Source organism: Vicugna pacos, chromosome 8, assembly GCF_048564905.1.
Source record: "Vicugna pacos chromosome 8, VicPac4, whole genome shotgun sequence".
Lineage (NCBI taxonomy): Eukaryota > Metazoa > Chordata > Mammalia > Artiodactyla > Camelidae > Vicugna > Vicugna pacos.
Window position 1 is genome coordinate 39,346,633 of NC_132994.1, and position 16,347 is coordinate 39,362,979.

The window sequence follows — 16,347 nt, forward strand, 5'->3', positions numbered from 1 at the left end:
TCATTGAATTGCTAATGGTATTGCACCTGGAGCCCTCTCTACCTTGTTAAATAATAAAAATTCAACGGAGTAAAGATCAAATTGGCCTTAGTCAACGATTCATGAGTTGGGCTACATCCCACTTAACAAAAAAAAAAACACAGCTTGAACAAGCTGTAAAAAGGAAAAGTTTTTTTAAAGCAGAAAGGGAGTGGAAACAGGAAGTTATTAGCAAAGAATACATTGTTTTGTAGACAAGGTCACCGTCCTAAGTGGGATGGGAGATGTCTGTTGGGTGGATTACCTTCCTATCTGGCACTGGCCAGATAATTCCAGGTTGACTGGTTAAAGGCTACATTCCTGAGAGAGGCTGAAACAAGTATTAAGTTAAGTATTAAGTCCCAGTTTGCTGACATGGGGCCTAGCACAAGTGACTCCATTTTGGGCCTGTTGTCTCCTTTTTAACAACTTCTGTCTTCCAGTTAGAGAGTTTACAGATTTACTTAGTGCTTAATCTATTTTGTTTTGTTTTGGGGTTTTTGTATATATAAATTTTTTTTTAATTGAAGTATAGTCAGTTTAAAATGTGTCAATTTCTGGTGTACAGCGTAATGCTTCAGTCATACATGAACATACATAGATTCATTTTCATATTCTTTTTCACCATAAGTTACTATAAGATATTGAATATAGTTCCCTGTGCTATACAGTATAAACTTGTTGTTTATCTATTTTATATATATTAGTATCTGCAAATCTTGATTTTGAATTGGGGTTTCTGTAACTGTTTAGAAATGCTCTTCTTCCCCTTTAAAGAAAGATGAGAGAATATACTCAAAATATTCTGTTTTCCTATTAATTGCTTCATTCATATTGCTTTACATCACAAGGTCTTTGAATACATATTTAATTTTGAAATCACCTTGGAGAACTCTCCCTAGTCATCTAATGAGGCACAGAATTTGATATACCCATTGCTTAAGAAAACAGTAACATTCTTTCAAAGGTTAATGAAAATTTAAGAAGAGTAAAAACCCTCTTGTCCTGCTACACAGAAAATACAGTTTCATCACCAAGATCAGACATTATGCCTACTCTCTAGACCTAAAATCAAGCTTGACCTGTTTTGTAGTCAATTTGAAGTCTGGCCTATTACATTTTTTTAAATTATTCAGGAATCCTACGTCATAGCAATCCTACTGCTCTCCTTATATTTTCCTAAACTATTTTGATACTTATTTCTCAGATCTTGCAGGCTATTAGACGTTTCTTGCATATTTCCATAGATAATAACTCAGCAGCCTTGCAATCTGATTCTTAGCATTGAGAGATTAAAACTAATGTAGATGAATCTCAGATGACACATACTGAGGTACAGAAAAATTCCATCATTTCCTTATACAGAATAAGAGAGATTTTAATTCTTTTTCTCAACAGCTGCCTCATTTTTTTATGCATAGGGAAAAAATATGTGCAATTACTCCAAGTACAATCAAGTCATTTAACATGGCTTTGCCATCATTGTAGTTACAGGATATTTTAAAAGAGAAAAAAAAATCTCAAAGCACAGGTCCTGCTGTGCAGCAAAGCAATCAAATTCCTTCATAATAACAGCCTGATGGGATTCAGCAATCTGAGGAATAATGAATAACCACTTTAATCAGTAAACAGGAAAATGCTACAACAGTCACTGAGTAAAAATTGACTATCATCTGTTAATACACTTGATCGGCATTTCAGACAATAAATAGAAATGTAAGTAGCTTTTAAAAAGAAAAATAATTGTGTTTAGTGCATTTGACTTTGCCAGGCAGTGAGGAAATAACATATCATCTTAGACTATCCTGCAATATTGCCCAGTTGATAAAATGCACAAATAATCTTTTTCACAATACATGTCCAGATTTACCCTATCACTTGAATATGTCAAGATAAACTCATTTTTGCAGTTGGTTAATAAGATTGTATTTCTGAACTAATCATTGAAATTTATTGCCACTTTATTATTTGATGTTATTCTTCAGTGCTCATCAAAGTTATCTGAATATGAACATGAAGAGCCTGTTTCAAAATAATCCTCAAGTTTCCAACACAGTGTCTCAAATGTTGGCCGTTCCCTAGGCTCTGCATTCCAGCACTCCAACATGATCTTGTAGAATTGCAGTGGACAGTTAGGTGGTTGAGGAAGTCTATAGTTTTGACCCAACATCTGAATTACCTGAGTACCTGTCATACCTAAAAAATATAGAATGGAACCAACAAAAAACAAATTGAAGATCAGAGTCTTAAATTCATAGATATTCTAAAGGACAAAGCAAACTGATTTCCCTAGCGAAGCTTGAAGACTACCATCCCCTTCCCAGGCTACAAAGACTAAACTAAATCCTACAGCAACTAATGTCTATAAGACTGCAATTCAAGAGCAAAGGATAAAGAGGCAATAAACCACCTCATTAATGCAAATCATCATCATCAAATTTTATCTATTACGCTCCCACAGGCCCTTGGTGTGGTCAGCCTCATAACTCTGCCCTCTAAGCCTGGGCAAAGCAGTTAAAGTCACACCTAAGTAAGTGACCTGCAGCAGAAAGGCCCACTTCAGAATTAATTACTCACCACTATAAGGTATTTTGCCATAAGTAATGATTTCATAAAGAAGGATTCCAAATGACCACACATCGGACTTAATGCTGAATTTATTAGCACGAATAGCTTCAGGCGCAGTCCACTTCACCGGCAGCTTTATTTCGTGTTTAGATTCATAGATGTCTTCATTATCTACCTGTTAATGTATTAAGGAATCAAGCCAAGTTAAAGTGATTTTTTTTTTTTGGCCACCCTCATTCATCTGTAACCTGCTTCACATTAAAATTTAGAGGGAAAAGATTCAAAATGAGCTTAGTTCAAATGATAATTACAGTAACAAATTTCAAGTCTGGCATACGAGACTGAAAAATACATTGGAAGTCATTAATGAAATATTATTTGAGAGCCTACTATGTGCTAAAAAAGCACTAGAAGCAGCATTGTACTGCATATGGGAAAATTCATGTGTGATGATACTGGCCCTACACCTGGTCTTTAGCAAATGAGACAAGTGAAAACAAAGCCTGTTTTCTGACTTACTGCTGGTATTGAAGAGCCACTGACTTTGATAATTACCATGTAACCATTTTCTAATACTGAAAAGTAGGATCCAAATGTTTTAAATTAATATGTCAACTCACTGGGGATCTAATTAACTTATAAAAAGAAAAGATGATAAATTCACAAAAATCAAAAGAAAATGATTTACTTGTGTTTCATGCCCCACCTTCATATTTCTAGGATATGATGTAGAAATAAAAAATTAAATTCAGAGGAAAGCACCTAATATATCTCCTATATCAATATCTCTTGGCCTGATGTCATAAAATGGGGAGGGGGCAGGAATTAAAAAGCCAATGATTGCTGAAGAATTCTGGCAACGTGCACATCAGTCTGGCATAAAGTGAGCAACAATGGTGGGTAAGGTAACTCTGTACCAAGCGTGCTGCTTTTTGTAAGGGAAATAAATAGAGACAGACAAACAGAGGCTCCTGCTACTGAAAAACAGCTCATTAATTGAACCACAAATTTAATTATATACTTTCTCATTGGGTTGGTCATTGTTGTCTCTGTTTCTTTCTCTTTGGTGAAGAAATAGAAACAGGAGGTAGTTTGTAGGGCCTCGGGATTCTGAGGTAGCAGTCTAGGGACCACAGAACTTGGAGAAACATTGTTTTGAAAAATAACAGTAAATCTGTTACTTTACTGGTCTGTTAGCTTTTTGACCCACCACAGACTAATTAAAACAAAGACAAATCCACCTTAAAAACTCTTGCAAGTCCAAAATCTGCCACTTTGTAGTTATTATGTTCACCAACAAGGACATTTCTAGCAGCCAGATCTCTATGGATGTAGTTCTGGGACTCCAGATAGGCCATTCCAGAGGCAACCTGTGCCGCCATGTCTACCTGCTGCTCCAGGTGGATTTTTGACCCGGCATCATCTAGGCAAAAAAAGAGAAAATAAGAGATTCACTTTGGAGAACATTTGACCTATTGAAGCAAATTCTAAGAATTCTGACGAATGAGCTGTCAGTGGGAGTAAGAGCCACAGTGCTCATCTGACGAGCGAAGACATATAATCAGTACAGACCATTTCATTTCCTGTGAAGGGTTAACGAGGCAACAATTTTCAGAGCCCAAACACATTCCAAAGCTGACGCCCTCCCTTCCCTAAGTGAGTATTACTGGGAGAAAGAAGTAATAGTATCAGGTGATCCAAACACAGCTATAAATATCTGAAAGCTATTTCCAGCTATTGCCATTTTCAGTACCACACACTACTGACTCACCTTCATGGAAATTGTTACTTGGTTGCCTCTGGATTTCTTTCAAAGGTTGCATTGTTTGTTCTAGTCTTTGAAACTAAAAACAATTCTAATTTGCATGGCTGAGCCAATGAAAATTCTCATCCTTCCATTATATTGTTCTTAAAAGTTAGCTCACTAACAAAAATAAAGGATCTATATCAGTAGTTATGAAATGTGTATATTACGTTTGTACTCCATTAAGCTTGATACATGTTTTTAATTTTCCTTTCTTAGCCTGTTATTCTTACTTAAAATAGGTTGCTTATCTTTCTAGGTATGGATTTATCTTTAATAGACATATTTTCTCCTACTGCTGATCCTAGATAACTATGTATAGGAAGTTTATACACTATAGTCAGTTTGATCATTACTAGAGAGGTTAGTGTTATTTTGTGGTGACTTTGTAAAATGGGGTCAGCCATCCCTGAGTGGTTTTTAGCTGCCACTGTTTGTAGATGTCTTTAAATTTCTGGAGAATTGAGAAGTTCTCATATAAATCCAGATAATTGTTATCCCTGTCTGGATATGCCAAATGTTACCCCCCAAAATGCACTGAACTTGTGGTCAAGAATTTTAAACACAACTCCTGACTTGAGAGGGAACTATAGTACACGGGTTAGGAAGATTGATTTGAAGCCGGAGTGCCAGAATTTGAATCAGGGCTCTGACTTGTATTTCTTCTTAACTTTTGGGAGGCTGCTTCACTTTTGTACCTCAGTTTCTTTATATATATAATGATAACTATAATTACCTTATGATACTAGTTGTTAAAATGATAATTAAAATGAGTTAATACATGTAAAGCACTTGAAACAGTACCTGACACCTAGGAAGAACTCAGTAAACCCTGCATGTTATTATTATCTATCATTGCTGCTGCCTGATCAGAATTAAACAATTTAGGATTTGTTAAACTAGAGATGTGTATGGATTGCCCAAGTGGAAATGTCTAAAAGAAGGCAAGCATATGATTCTGAAGCTCAAGGGAGAGCATGCAGCCAGAGATATAGATTTAATAGTCATTGTTTATGAGTGGGAGTTAAACATTAAAAGTGGATGAGATTGCTAGAAAGTGATCAATCATGAGAAATGCCAACATTTAGGGTGGCTGAGAAGAAACATCCTGAAGAATGAGAGGAGAACCAGAAGAGAACATCATAACAGTCAAAGGTTTGAGAACAGAAATTCACCACCATTTTCAGATTCCACAAAGGAGTCCTTCAAGATAAGGACTAAAAAGCATTTGTTGAATATAATAATTAGGGAGTGACTGGTGACTGTGGTGTCAGGAAGAGCAGTCTCACTACATGAATATAAGGGGTTGAGGGCTAAAAGGAAGGTGAGGACATGATAACAGCAAGAGGCAATGTCAATTTCCAAAAACCTAATCAAGAAGGGAGGACAACAAGAAGATATAAGAGGAAAATTTGAGTCAAGGGAAAGCAATTATCAGGAAATTCAGGACAGTGAGGGATCGTCATTGATAATCTACTCCAGCTGTGTCTGGAGTGCTGGCTACTCGTTCTCATTCTTGATTTGTACAGTGACTGCACAGTAGTTTATTTGCTCATTTTATAATTATAAATATACGTAGAAAAGACATATATGACATATGTCCTTTCTACACATATGCCATCTTTTTTAATTAAAAAAATGAAATAGATTAGAGTCAAGGGAAGTCTTTAAAGGGAAAGACCTAAGCACAGTGTGTGTGTGTATGTGTGCGCGTGCACGCGTGTGTTTTTTTTAATGCAAGCAGCATTTTCAAATAGGATGTGACTAATAAAGGCCATTTATGACAGACTCACAGGTAATATCATTCTCAGTAGTGAAAAGCTGAAAGCTTTTCCTCTAAGATCTGGAAAAAGACAAGGATGCCCACTCTCCCCACTTCTATTCAACATAGTATCAGAAGTCCTAGCTACAGTAATCAGACAAGAAAACAAGATAAAAGACATCCAAATTGGAAGAGAAATAAAACTTTCACTATTTGCTGATGGCATAATACTGTATACAAAAAATCATAAAGACTCCACCAAAAGAAATTTAGAACTGATATATGAATTCAATCAAATTACAGGATACAAAATTAATATACAGAAATCTGTTGCATTTCCATACACTAATAATGAACTATCAGAAAGGGAAATCAAGAAAACAATCCCATTTACAAGCAAAAAAAAAGAATAAAATACCTAGGAATAAATTTAACCAAGGAGATGAAAGACCTGTACTCTAAAAACTATGAAATTGATGAAAGAAATGGAAGATGATACAAATAATGAAAAGATATTCTTTTTTTCAAGGATTGGAAAAATTAATATTGTTAAAATGTCCATACTAGGGGGAAGGGTATATAGCTCAGTGACAGAGTACAAGCTTAGCATACATGAGGTCTTGGGTTCACTCCCTAGTATTTCCATTAAAATAACTAAATAAACCCAATTACTTCCCCCCCAAAACAGTCCATACTACCCAAAATAATTTACAGATTCAATTCAATCCCTATCAAAATAGCTATAGCATTTTTCACAGAATTAAAACAAATAATCCTAAAATTTGTCTGGAACCACAGAAGACAAAAGACCCTGACAGCCAAAATAATCCTGAGAAAGAAGAACAAAGCTGGGAGAATCATGTTCCCTGATTTCAAACTATACCACAAAGCGATAGTAATTAAACCAGTACGGTTAAATACTTACAGAGCATCAAATATATGTCAGTATTTTTTCCCTTTTTTAAAATAAATCAAGTCCTAGCAAGTTGTTTATCATTCTCTTGGACAGTTCACTTAAGTGGATTAAAGTAGACAGGAATGTTTTCACTGAGATACCCTTTAACTGAACACAACTACATAACTATTTGCTATTTGTATGAATGGAAGTCTCTTTATAGACCCTTTTGGATGCTCAAGAGTGTAAGGTAAGTTTTAGGGAGGCAGTATAGAATATATTCATGAGGCATGAAATTTCAGCCTCAAACAGATCCTGGAGTTGAATCTCCACTCTACAAATTATTGCCTGTTCCTCTAAGTACCAGGGACCCCGATGAAAAGGGCAAATAATACATACTTCCTGTAGATGTTCTGAGTATTAAAATGAGGTGATTTACTGGAAATCATTCATATGGGATAGTGGTAGGAGAGGAGCATATCCAGTGAGACTGCGCTTCCTGCCACCAAGGTCACCAGTCACTCCCTAATTGTTGTATTTAACAAATGCTTTTAAGTCCTTATCTTGAAAGACTTATTTGTGGAATCTGACAATAGTGGTGAATTTCTCTTCAGAAATCTTTGACTGTTATGATGTCTTCTTCTGGTTTTCCTCTCATTCTTCAGGCTGATTCTTCTCAGTTTTCTTGAAGGTTTAATTTCCTGTGCCCACCCTAAATGTTGGCATTTATTGTGATTGTCTAAGTATTTACTGGAAAGAAAACAAGCCCACTAAACTAAAAACAAAAATGCAGATATTTACCCTCTTTAAATTTTAGTAAGAAATACCAGGCATCAGTTACCCTCAGTGCTAGAGTTTTTTGACAAACTTTTCGCATTTTGGAGACATTTATTACAAAAAAAAAAAAAATTCAGCCAAGCTTAGGATCTACAAAGATGGCTCTATATAAAAGTATGTGCATTATTTCAACTATCAAATACAACATCTAATCCTATTACAGTGGATATAAAAAGGTTTTCACTGACAGACACAGTAGTGAAGGAAATTGCATAACTTATTTCCTGCCCTGAAAGAGTGCAGTGGCCTAGGAACTGCATATGTAAACCACAGAGCACACTTCTAATACAATGGCCAGATGTCAAAACTGATGTAAAGGTTCACAGACCTGTGACAATTTACATCTACAGCAAAGAAATATTTTCAATTATGTTCCATTACCCAGGAGCATTTCAGTTTAATAATATTTATCATAATGGGCTGTGTAAGAGTGGCAGATTCATTTTAAGATAACTTTGCTGAATTTAAACTATCTTGATTAGGAAAGGAATGGTCTGTAATGAGCATACCTTCATTACTTCCCTTGGCTAGTAAGTATCCTGGCAAGTGAAGACCTTCGTAAACTTGATCCTGATGGCTCAACCCAGAAGACCACAGTGTTCATGTTCAGCCCTTAGTAAAACACATCAACAATCCACAGAAATCCTCAATGCTAAAGGAGTTTGCAACTTAATAAGTCGATTTTTTAAGCTGATACCAAGAGTCTCAAAACAAGCTCAACCCCAAGTCCCAATCATATTAGGTTTGGGATAGCCCCAACTTAATCTCACCATTAATTTATTCGTTCAACAGTCAACACATAATTCATGCACACATTCTAATGTGCCTGACACTGTTCTAGCACTAAAACAAAGAAAAATTCTGTCCTCCCCAAGTTGTATTTTAGAAGACACTAAAAATAAGCTACATAAATAAGTTATGCATTATAAGATGATTAATAGCTAAGAAGAGAAAACAAAAAGCAGGAAAGAGGAATATAAAGAGTCAGTAAAGGGAGATTAAATTTTAGAATTTTGAGGGTGACCAGTGAAGGGTTCACCATAATGGGAATGTCTGAGTAAAGACTTTAGGAAGTGAGAAAGTGAGCTAAGTGGATAAGTAAAGGGAAGTATTTCAGGTAGAGGAAACAGCAGGTGTGCAGGGCCTGCAGCAGAGCACATGTGGAAGATACGAAGAGCAGCAAAGAAGGGCAGTGTAGCTGACAGAGTGACCCAGGAGAAAGTCACGGGATATGGGGTCAGAAAGGTAATGGAGAGCCAGGTCAGGCAGGACTTTATGGATTGTATAGAGAGAACCAAGGGTGTCAGTGAAGGTGTTGGGCTGAGGAGGGACGTGATCTGATTTACATTTTAATATGATCTCTCCAGCTGCTGTGTTGAGAAGAGTTGAAGGGGTCAAGAACCAAAAGAGGGAGACTAATTAGAAGGCTACAGCAGAACCCAGGAGAGAGCTTATGATAGTTTGGACAGGAGTGGGAGTGTTGAGAAGTGGTAAAATCCTGGATATGTTTGGAAAGCAAGCCAGTGGGATTTGCTGGTTGGTCAGATACAGGATGTGAGTAGAGATGACTCCAGGATATTAGACCTGAGTGTTAACATTGTCAGAGAAGGAAAGACCACAAGAGTAGCAGATTACTGAGGATAATAAAAGAGTTCAGTTTTTGGACATATTATTGTGAAATGTCTGATAGATACATGTAGTAAAAATTATGGCTGTTCACGAACATTCATTTTTTTCCTCCTTTTAAGCACTTTGGAGAATGTACTCCCCTATTCCCTTTGACTTGACTTAACCAAAAGAAAAGGGCACAGAAGTTACCTCTGTCACTCCTGGTCAGAAGCTTTAAGAGCCACAATGTGATTAGTAATATCCCCTGCTCCTGCCAAGGTGATCAAAAGGCTTGAGCTACCAGCCAGTCTATTTCACATGTGGCATGAGCAAGAATGAATGAATACCTGTGTTAAGCTTCTGAGATTTAGAGGGGTTTGTTACTGCATCATACCCACATTATCCAGACTGATATACAGTGTTCATGTGGAGAAGTTTTAGAAGGCAGTTGGATATATGATTCTGAGTTAATGGGGGGATGTAATTTGGGCAACTGTTAATACATAAATGTTACTAAACAAGAAGTCTGGTTGAACCAAAATGTAAGACCAGATGTAAGACCAGATACCCTAAAACTCCTAGAGGAATACATAGGCAGAACACTCTTTGACATAAATTGCAGCAATATTTTTTTCAATCCATCTCCTAGAGTAATGGAAATAAAAGCAAAAATAAGCAAATGGGACCTAATAAAACTTAAAAGCTTTTGCATGGTAAAGGAAACCATAAACAAAACAAAAAGACAATCCACAGAATGGGAGAAGATATTTGCAAATGATCAGACTGATAAGGGATTAATTTCCAAAATATACATACAGCTCATACAGCTTAATCTCAAAAAAACAAACAACTCAATCAAAAAATGGACAGAAGACCTAAATAGGCATTTCCCTAAAGAAGACATACAGATGGCCGGCAGGTACATGAAAAGATGCTCAGTATTGCTAATTATTATAGAAATGCAAATCAAAACTATGAGGTATCATCTCACACCAGTCAGAATGGCCATTATTAAACAGTCTACAAATAATAAATGCTGGAGAGGGTGTGGAGAAAAGGAGCCCTCCTATATTGTTGGTGGGAATATAAATTAGTCCAGCCACTATAGAGGGCAGTATGGAAGTTCCTAAAAAAACTAAAAATAGACTTACCATATGATCCAGCAATCCCACTATTGGGCATATATCTGGAGAAAACTCTTATTCAAAAAGATGCATGCACCCCAGTGTTCATAGCAGCACTGTTTATCATAGCCAAGACATGGAAGCAACCTAAAGGTCCATCAACAGATGACTTGATAAAGAAAGTGTGGTATATTTATACAATGGAATACTACTCAGCCATAAAAAAGAATGAAATAATGCCATTTGCAGCAACATGAATGGACCTAGAGATTATCATACTAAGTGAAGTAAGTCAGACAGAGAAAGACAAATACATGATATGACTTGTATGTGGAACCTAAAAAAAAAAGATACTAGTGAACTTACTTAAAAACCAGAAATAGACTCATAGACATAGAAAACAAAGTATTATTATCAAAGGGCCAAAGGGAAAAGGGGGTGGGGAGGGATAAATTAGGAGTTTGGGATTAGCAGATACACAGAACTATATATAAAATAGATACACAACAAGGACCTACTGTATAGCTCAGGGCACTATATTCAATGTCTTGTCATAACCTATAATGGAAAAGAATCTGGAAAAGAATATATATATATGTATAACTGAATCACTGTGCTGTACACCTGAAAGTAACACAACATTAGAAATCAAATATACTTCAATAAAAACAAATCTTTAAAAAAAAGACTGGTTGAGATCAGCAAGGAAACTAGTGATGTTGCAGAACAGTCTTGGAAAATTCCAAGATATTGAGAGGTCTGGGAGATAAGCAAAATCACAGATTGAGAAGAACCAGCAAGAAAGAAAGGAGAAAAGGCCATTGAATGAAGAATCCCAGAAGCCAAATAAAGTATTTCCAGAAGGAGAGAGTGTCCACTGAATTAAATACTGCTGATAGGTCTGAGGATTGAGAATTGCCTATTAGATTTAACAGTGTGAATGTTTATAATCTGACAAATAATTTTTGTTAGAGATGACCTGAGATGGCTCCTGTACTTTTGTCCCAGAGAATAAGGCAAAAGGGATCAATGACTGCAGTTACTCTTTCTATGGTGGGTAACACAATCTGATACCATTAAATTTGACATCTTTATGCAAGGGAACTAGGTATATTTTTGAGCACTTAGCAGGTCTTATGTTCTTTGTTCTTATCTGGTTTTGCAATTTAGTATCACCAGCTTCACAAGTCACCCTGGAATGAGAGAATACTCCTGTCTTTCTGAGATCTTTGTTCCATTATTTTCATCTCTCTTTACCTTTATACTTTCTATCAACCCTACTCTGACATTTCAGGAAAGTATAGGAAAAGCATCTTTTTTAAGTATGAATTATTCTCTCAGTACTTGACCACCACTTCTTTGAATATCTAATTTTAATGCTTATTATATTGTTGCTTATTAAATTATTCATTTGTAATAAATATCAAAATTCTACAGTGCCCTTAAGTCTTCTCTGACTATAGGAAGCAGATATAAAAATAAAGTAACAGTATATTTCTGCTTTATTCTGAATATTCTTATGTTGCCTAGCAATTGGAAGCATTTTGAATATCAACAAGTACAATGTTGTCAAATACTAACAAAGAGAAAAAAGGAGGGTACTTTCTTCTCTCTTCCCCAAAAGTATTTCATGTCCCCTAATTCTGGGCCATAGAAAACATTGGTCCATGACTGGTAATGTACAGTTAGTTAGTGTAGGAAAGAAAGCATCATGCAAAACATCTATGCTTCAATTTTCCACATTACATTTAAGTACTCCAATATGTCTATTGTGAACAATTTGTTCTTCCAGTACATAAATATTTTCCCTCCTTTTGAGTACACAGTATATATCCTATTAAAGAGTAGTTGAGCAGTTCAATGTTGAGATATTCATTGTCACAGATATACACATAGTAAATATCCTTTGGGTTATAGAAGGCTTGCTAAATTGACATTTATAGGACTAGCAAAACTAAATTCCTCTTTTTTTCCTTTTATTAAGTCTTTAGCTTACTTTGGAGATATTCTTGCAGACTTCCATGTCTCATCAACTCTGTAATAATATAAATTGGATCTTCTAAAGTGCAAACAGCATAAAGCTGGATAAGCTTTGGATGTCTTAGGTTCTTCATTATCTGTGCCTCCCTCAGGAAGTCATTTTGATCCATTGAACCTGAAACAAGAGGGAGAAATCACTTTATGTTATTGAGGCATTTCTATCCTCACAGCAGCCTGGTGGGAATCACCAAGATTGCGTCCTGCCTCTCAGTAAAGTGAGAGCATCAGTGTCACAAATCTTCAGATTTATCAAGGAAGAGAATCAGTTCAGCCAGGGCAACCTCATAACTGAAGTGTTGGTGCATCAGAGTGGTGAAATTTATGTATTATAACCTATATATGAAGAGAGGTTGATTCCGGTCTGTATGAAAAATTAAGGAAAAAGAAGAGACTGGCAGTCTAATTGATAAAACAAGGCAGGCAGCCTGGGAACACAAAGAGAAGACATCCTGCTACTGGGAGGAGGGGAAAAAAAGTTACCTTGATTCTTAGTCACCCGAAAAAAAATGAATTTTTTTTTTAATGAGAGACAGCATGATATACACAGAAGATTTTATTAGTGAAGTAAAAAGATAATAAATAAAGTATACCCCCAAGAATTGAGGGCAGGCCAATCCAAGAAAGGAAGAATGGCACTGCCCCTTTGTTTTTCCTGTTTTTATATCCTGGCTTAGGGGGCGTTTTTGTGATTGATTGGTTGACAGCTCACTTTCTTTGAGTTCTCAGGCTGATTGACAGCGTACGTGTCTTGTGCTCAGACATGCCCATCTCTTTTACGCATGTTTTTACCCATGATGCACAGAGAAACCTGTGGGAGGGGGCCCAAACTGCAATGTTAATTACATTATAATGAGCATTGGGTCAAGTTAAGCCGGGTCTTTCTCTCTACTGTGCAGCCACAGCGTTTGATTGTAGCCGGCTTCTTTGCTGGCCTTCATTTAGAGAAAGTAAGAGTTTTTGGAGCCCCTTATCCTAAGCAAAGGTGTGTTGTTATTTTCTGGGTTGCTCTCTCCCCTTCCCCTCTCTGCCCTGTCCTCACTTCTCTCTAACTGCCTAATAATCCTATTAACATGAACACTAGAAGACACTGAGTGTTTAATTACTGCAGCCAAAGCTTTTTTGTCCAGGACCCAGGGAAGACTAATAGTTGCCCTGTCCTTGGTACCCACTGTGGGAAGAGCTGGAATATCCTAAAAGGCAGTGACATTCTGCCACATTTATGTCCTTAATTCTGTAGGGACATATAGATCCAGTAGAAAACATTCAAGGCCACCCCCAAAGCTTAGTTTTTGTTCCACCACTTGAAACATAGCCAACATTTTCTCCTGTATGAATATCTCCACAGTCAGAGTCTCAACAGCTTGACCAAATGATAAAGGAGACAGTATTGGAGCGTATTTTGAAGACTCATCTGCAATTAAATTGCATTTAAATGGCTCAACTCTGACTTACCATGCAAAGTGCCAAGTAGTTAACATCAAATAAAATCTAAGAGAAAGGAGACCTGGAGTTTACATTTCATTGGACATTTTTAAATCTTTTATTTCTTTTAGGATATGATGTTTCTGAGCCATTGCTTTAATTGTAGGAATACTGTCTTTTCACATCTCAGTATTCACTATGGATAGTGCAAATATCATTTCCACTGATGCGCAAAGAGTCTGATTCATTCCTCATCTTCTCATTTTGAAGACTTCACAGCTAATATTTGAACCCCAGGCATGGATAAGCTTTGACATTCTAAGCTAACACTCTGACTTGTTTATTAATAGGCAGTTGGGTAGTGTTTCATGCAACCTGCAGATCATTTCACATAAAGCATTTAGGCAATCTATCCTGTGATGGGTATGCCCTTTGAGAGTCTAGAAGGTCATAGCCCAGGCTCCATTAAATGCTGGACTCTGGATAAATCCTAAATCACTGTGTGATCTTGAACAAGTTACCAAACGTCTCTGAATTTCAGTTTCTTCATCTCTAAAACATGGCTGATAACTCTACTCATATCATAAAATCATTATCATGATAACAGTGCCTGGCACATGTGTATTCACTGACTGTAAGCATATCTGTATTATTATTATTATTATTATTATTATTATTATTATTATTATTATTATTATTATTATTATTATTATTATATGCATACTTTTAAGAAAACCAACCTGATCAACTGTAAGTATTTCTTCACAGGCTAAGGGAAAGGGACAAGGACTTAAAAAGGAAGAATAGGGGGAAATGGCCTATTCCTTTCTCCATCACTTTTTGCTGAGCTCCTTCAATTCCATCTCTACCACTGGTTTTTTGCTCTACATAATCAGACGGATTAAAATCTTGAATCATTGTGGTAAAATGAAGCTAAAAATGAAAGAGGCACTTAAACCATAATAAAGGACCGTTTTTAGTTGTTACAACTAGTTTGGCCTATAAATAAAGGATATAGTGGGTTTCTCCCCCGACCCCCGCATAATCTGATTCATGAAGTTACCAGTAACAGCAGCATTTATGATCTCCATTCGGACAGTTTATATATCCAGTATGTTTCTACGCTGATGCTTTGAGTGGCTATCAGACTCATGGAGTGCACTGCCAAATCAGACCATTCCCTGGAGCTGCACATCAGGAGCCTCTGCAGGTGAAGCCTGCTCAGAATACTCCGTGGCCACACTGGTTACAGCTGACCAGCTGCACGGCAAAGGAGATCTGATCTCAACTCAGCTAGTAATGCAGCATTAAATATTAACTTTTGCCTGTCAGAGCTACCGTGAGAGTTGATTTCAGGCTCGTCTTTATTGCATGGTAGTCTGCTAAGCAATAAATAGCTAAGAAGATTGATTAATGGCTCCAATGAAGTGAAGACATTTAAGCAATCACCAAAGCTGTTTGCTGCTATTACACTGTAAATCAATAATAATTATTCCTGTTGGAGAGAAAACTATCATGGCACCTTTTTTTTAATATAAGAAATCTGATTTTTTGTTCTCTTCTGACCTCCAGAAGACCTTCCTTAGAGAGCAATGTTAGGATGGATAGCTAGCTGCTTCTTTTCTGGAAAAATGATTAGATTAGACAGTAAAGGTTAGTCTCAGTTGTCAACAAGATTAGGATTCAGAATCATATACATATATATATATATATATATATATACATATATATATACATATATATATGTGTATTCAGTAATTGTGAAAATCTCAGGTGCTGGAATAGATCATCCTCACCTGGAGTGCTCACATGGCATCTGGCCACTTAAAAGTGCTTGTCCATTGTTTCACGTGAGGCTGGACTCCTGCACTGTCAAATCTGCACTTCAGTGGTCATCTGTCAGCAGCCCCATTGAAGCTAATATTTATTAAGGACTCAGTGCATGTATTTTATGTACATTGACTCAATTTGTCCTCATAAAACACTATAAAGTAGGAACTGTTATTCCCACTTCCAGATGAGGAGATTAAAAAAGTTCATAAATTGTCCAAAGTCACAGAGGGCAGAGCCAAGTTTGGACTCAGGTTTACCTTATACCAAACTTTATGCATAACTGTTATACCAAAAGGTCCCAGAGTTCTCAGTTCATGGCACCCTTACTGTCTCAGTAACTTTTTTCATGACATCCCTAAACCAAAATGAATACCTAACAGTTCTATTGGTTAAATCCAGACAACTTAAGTATTTGTGTCCTAACAAGGTAATATCT

The 16,347-nt window shown here is 36.4% G+C and overlaps 1 protein-coding gene across 1 annotated transcript in view; it reads right to left on the bottom strand.

Moving 5' to 3' along the window:
• Positions 1 to 1,476: 1,476 nt before the first annotated feature.
• The window catches only part of FRK (fyn related Src family tyrosine kinase), an 81,360-nt gene continuing 66,489 nt past the window's right edge, over positions 1,477 to 16,347 (bottom strand). Inside the window, exons 5-8 of the mRNA XM_006205675.4 lie at positions 12,613 to 12,771; positions 3,828 to 4,009; positions 2,596 to 2,761; positions 1,477 to 2,214 (exon numbers count right to left, since the gene is read on the bottom strand). Of these exons, the coding sequence (XP_006205737.1) occupies positions 2,000 to 2,214; positions 2,596 to 2,761; positions 3,828 to 4,009; positions 12,613 to 12,771 (722 nt within the window). The 3' untranslated portion in view covers positions 1,477 to 1,999. The remainder of the gene's footprint in view (positions 2,215 to 2,595; positions 2,762 to 3,827; positions 4,010 to 12,612; positions 12,772 to 16,347) is intronic.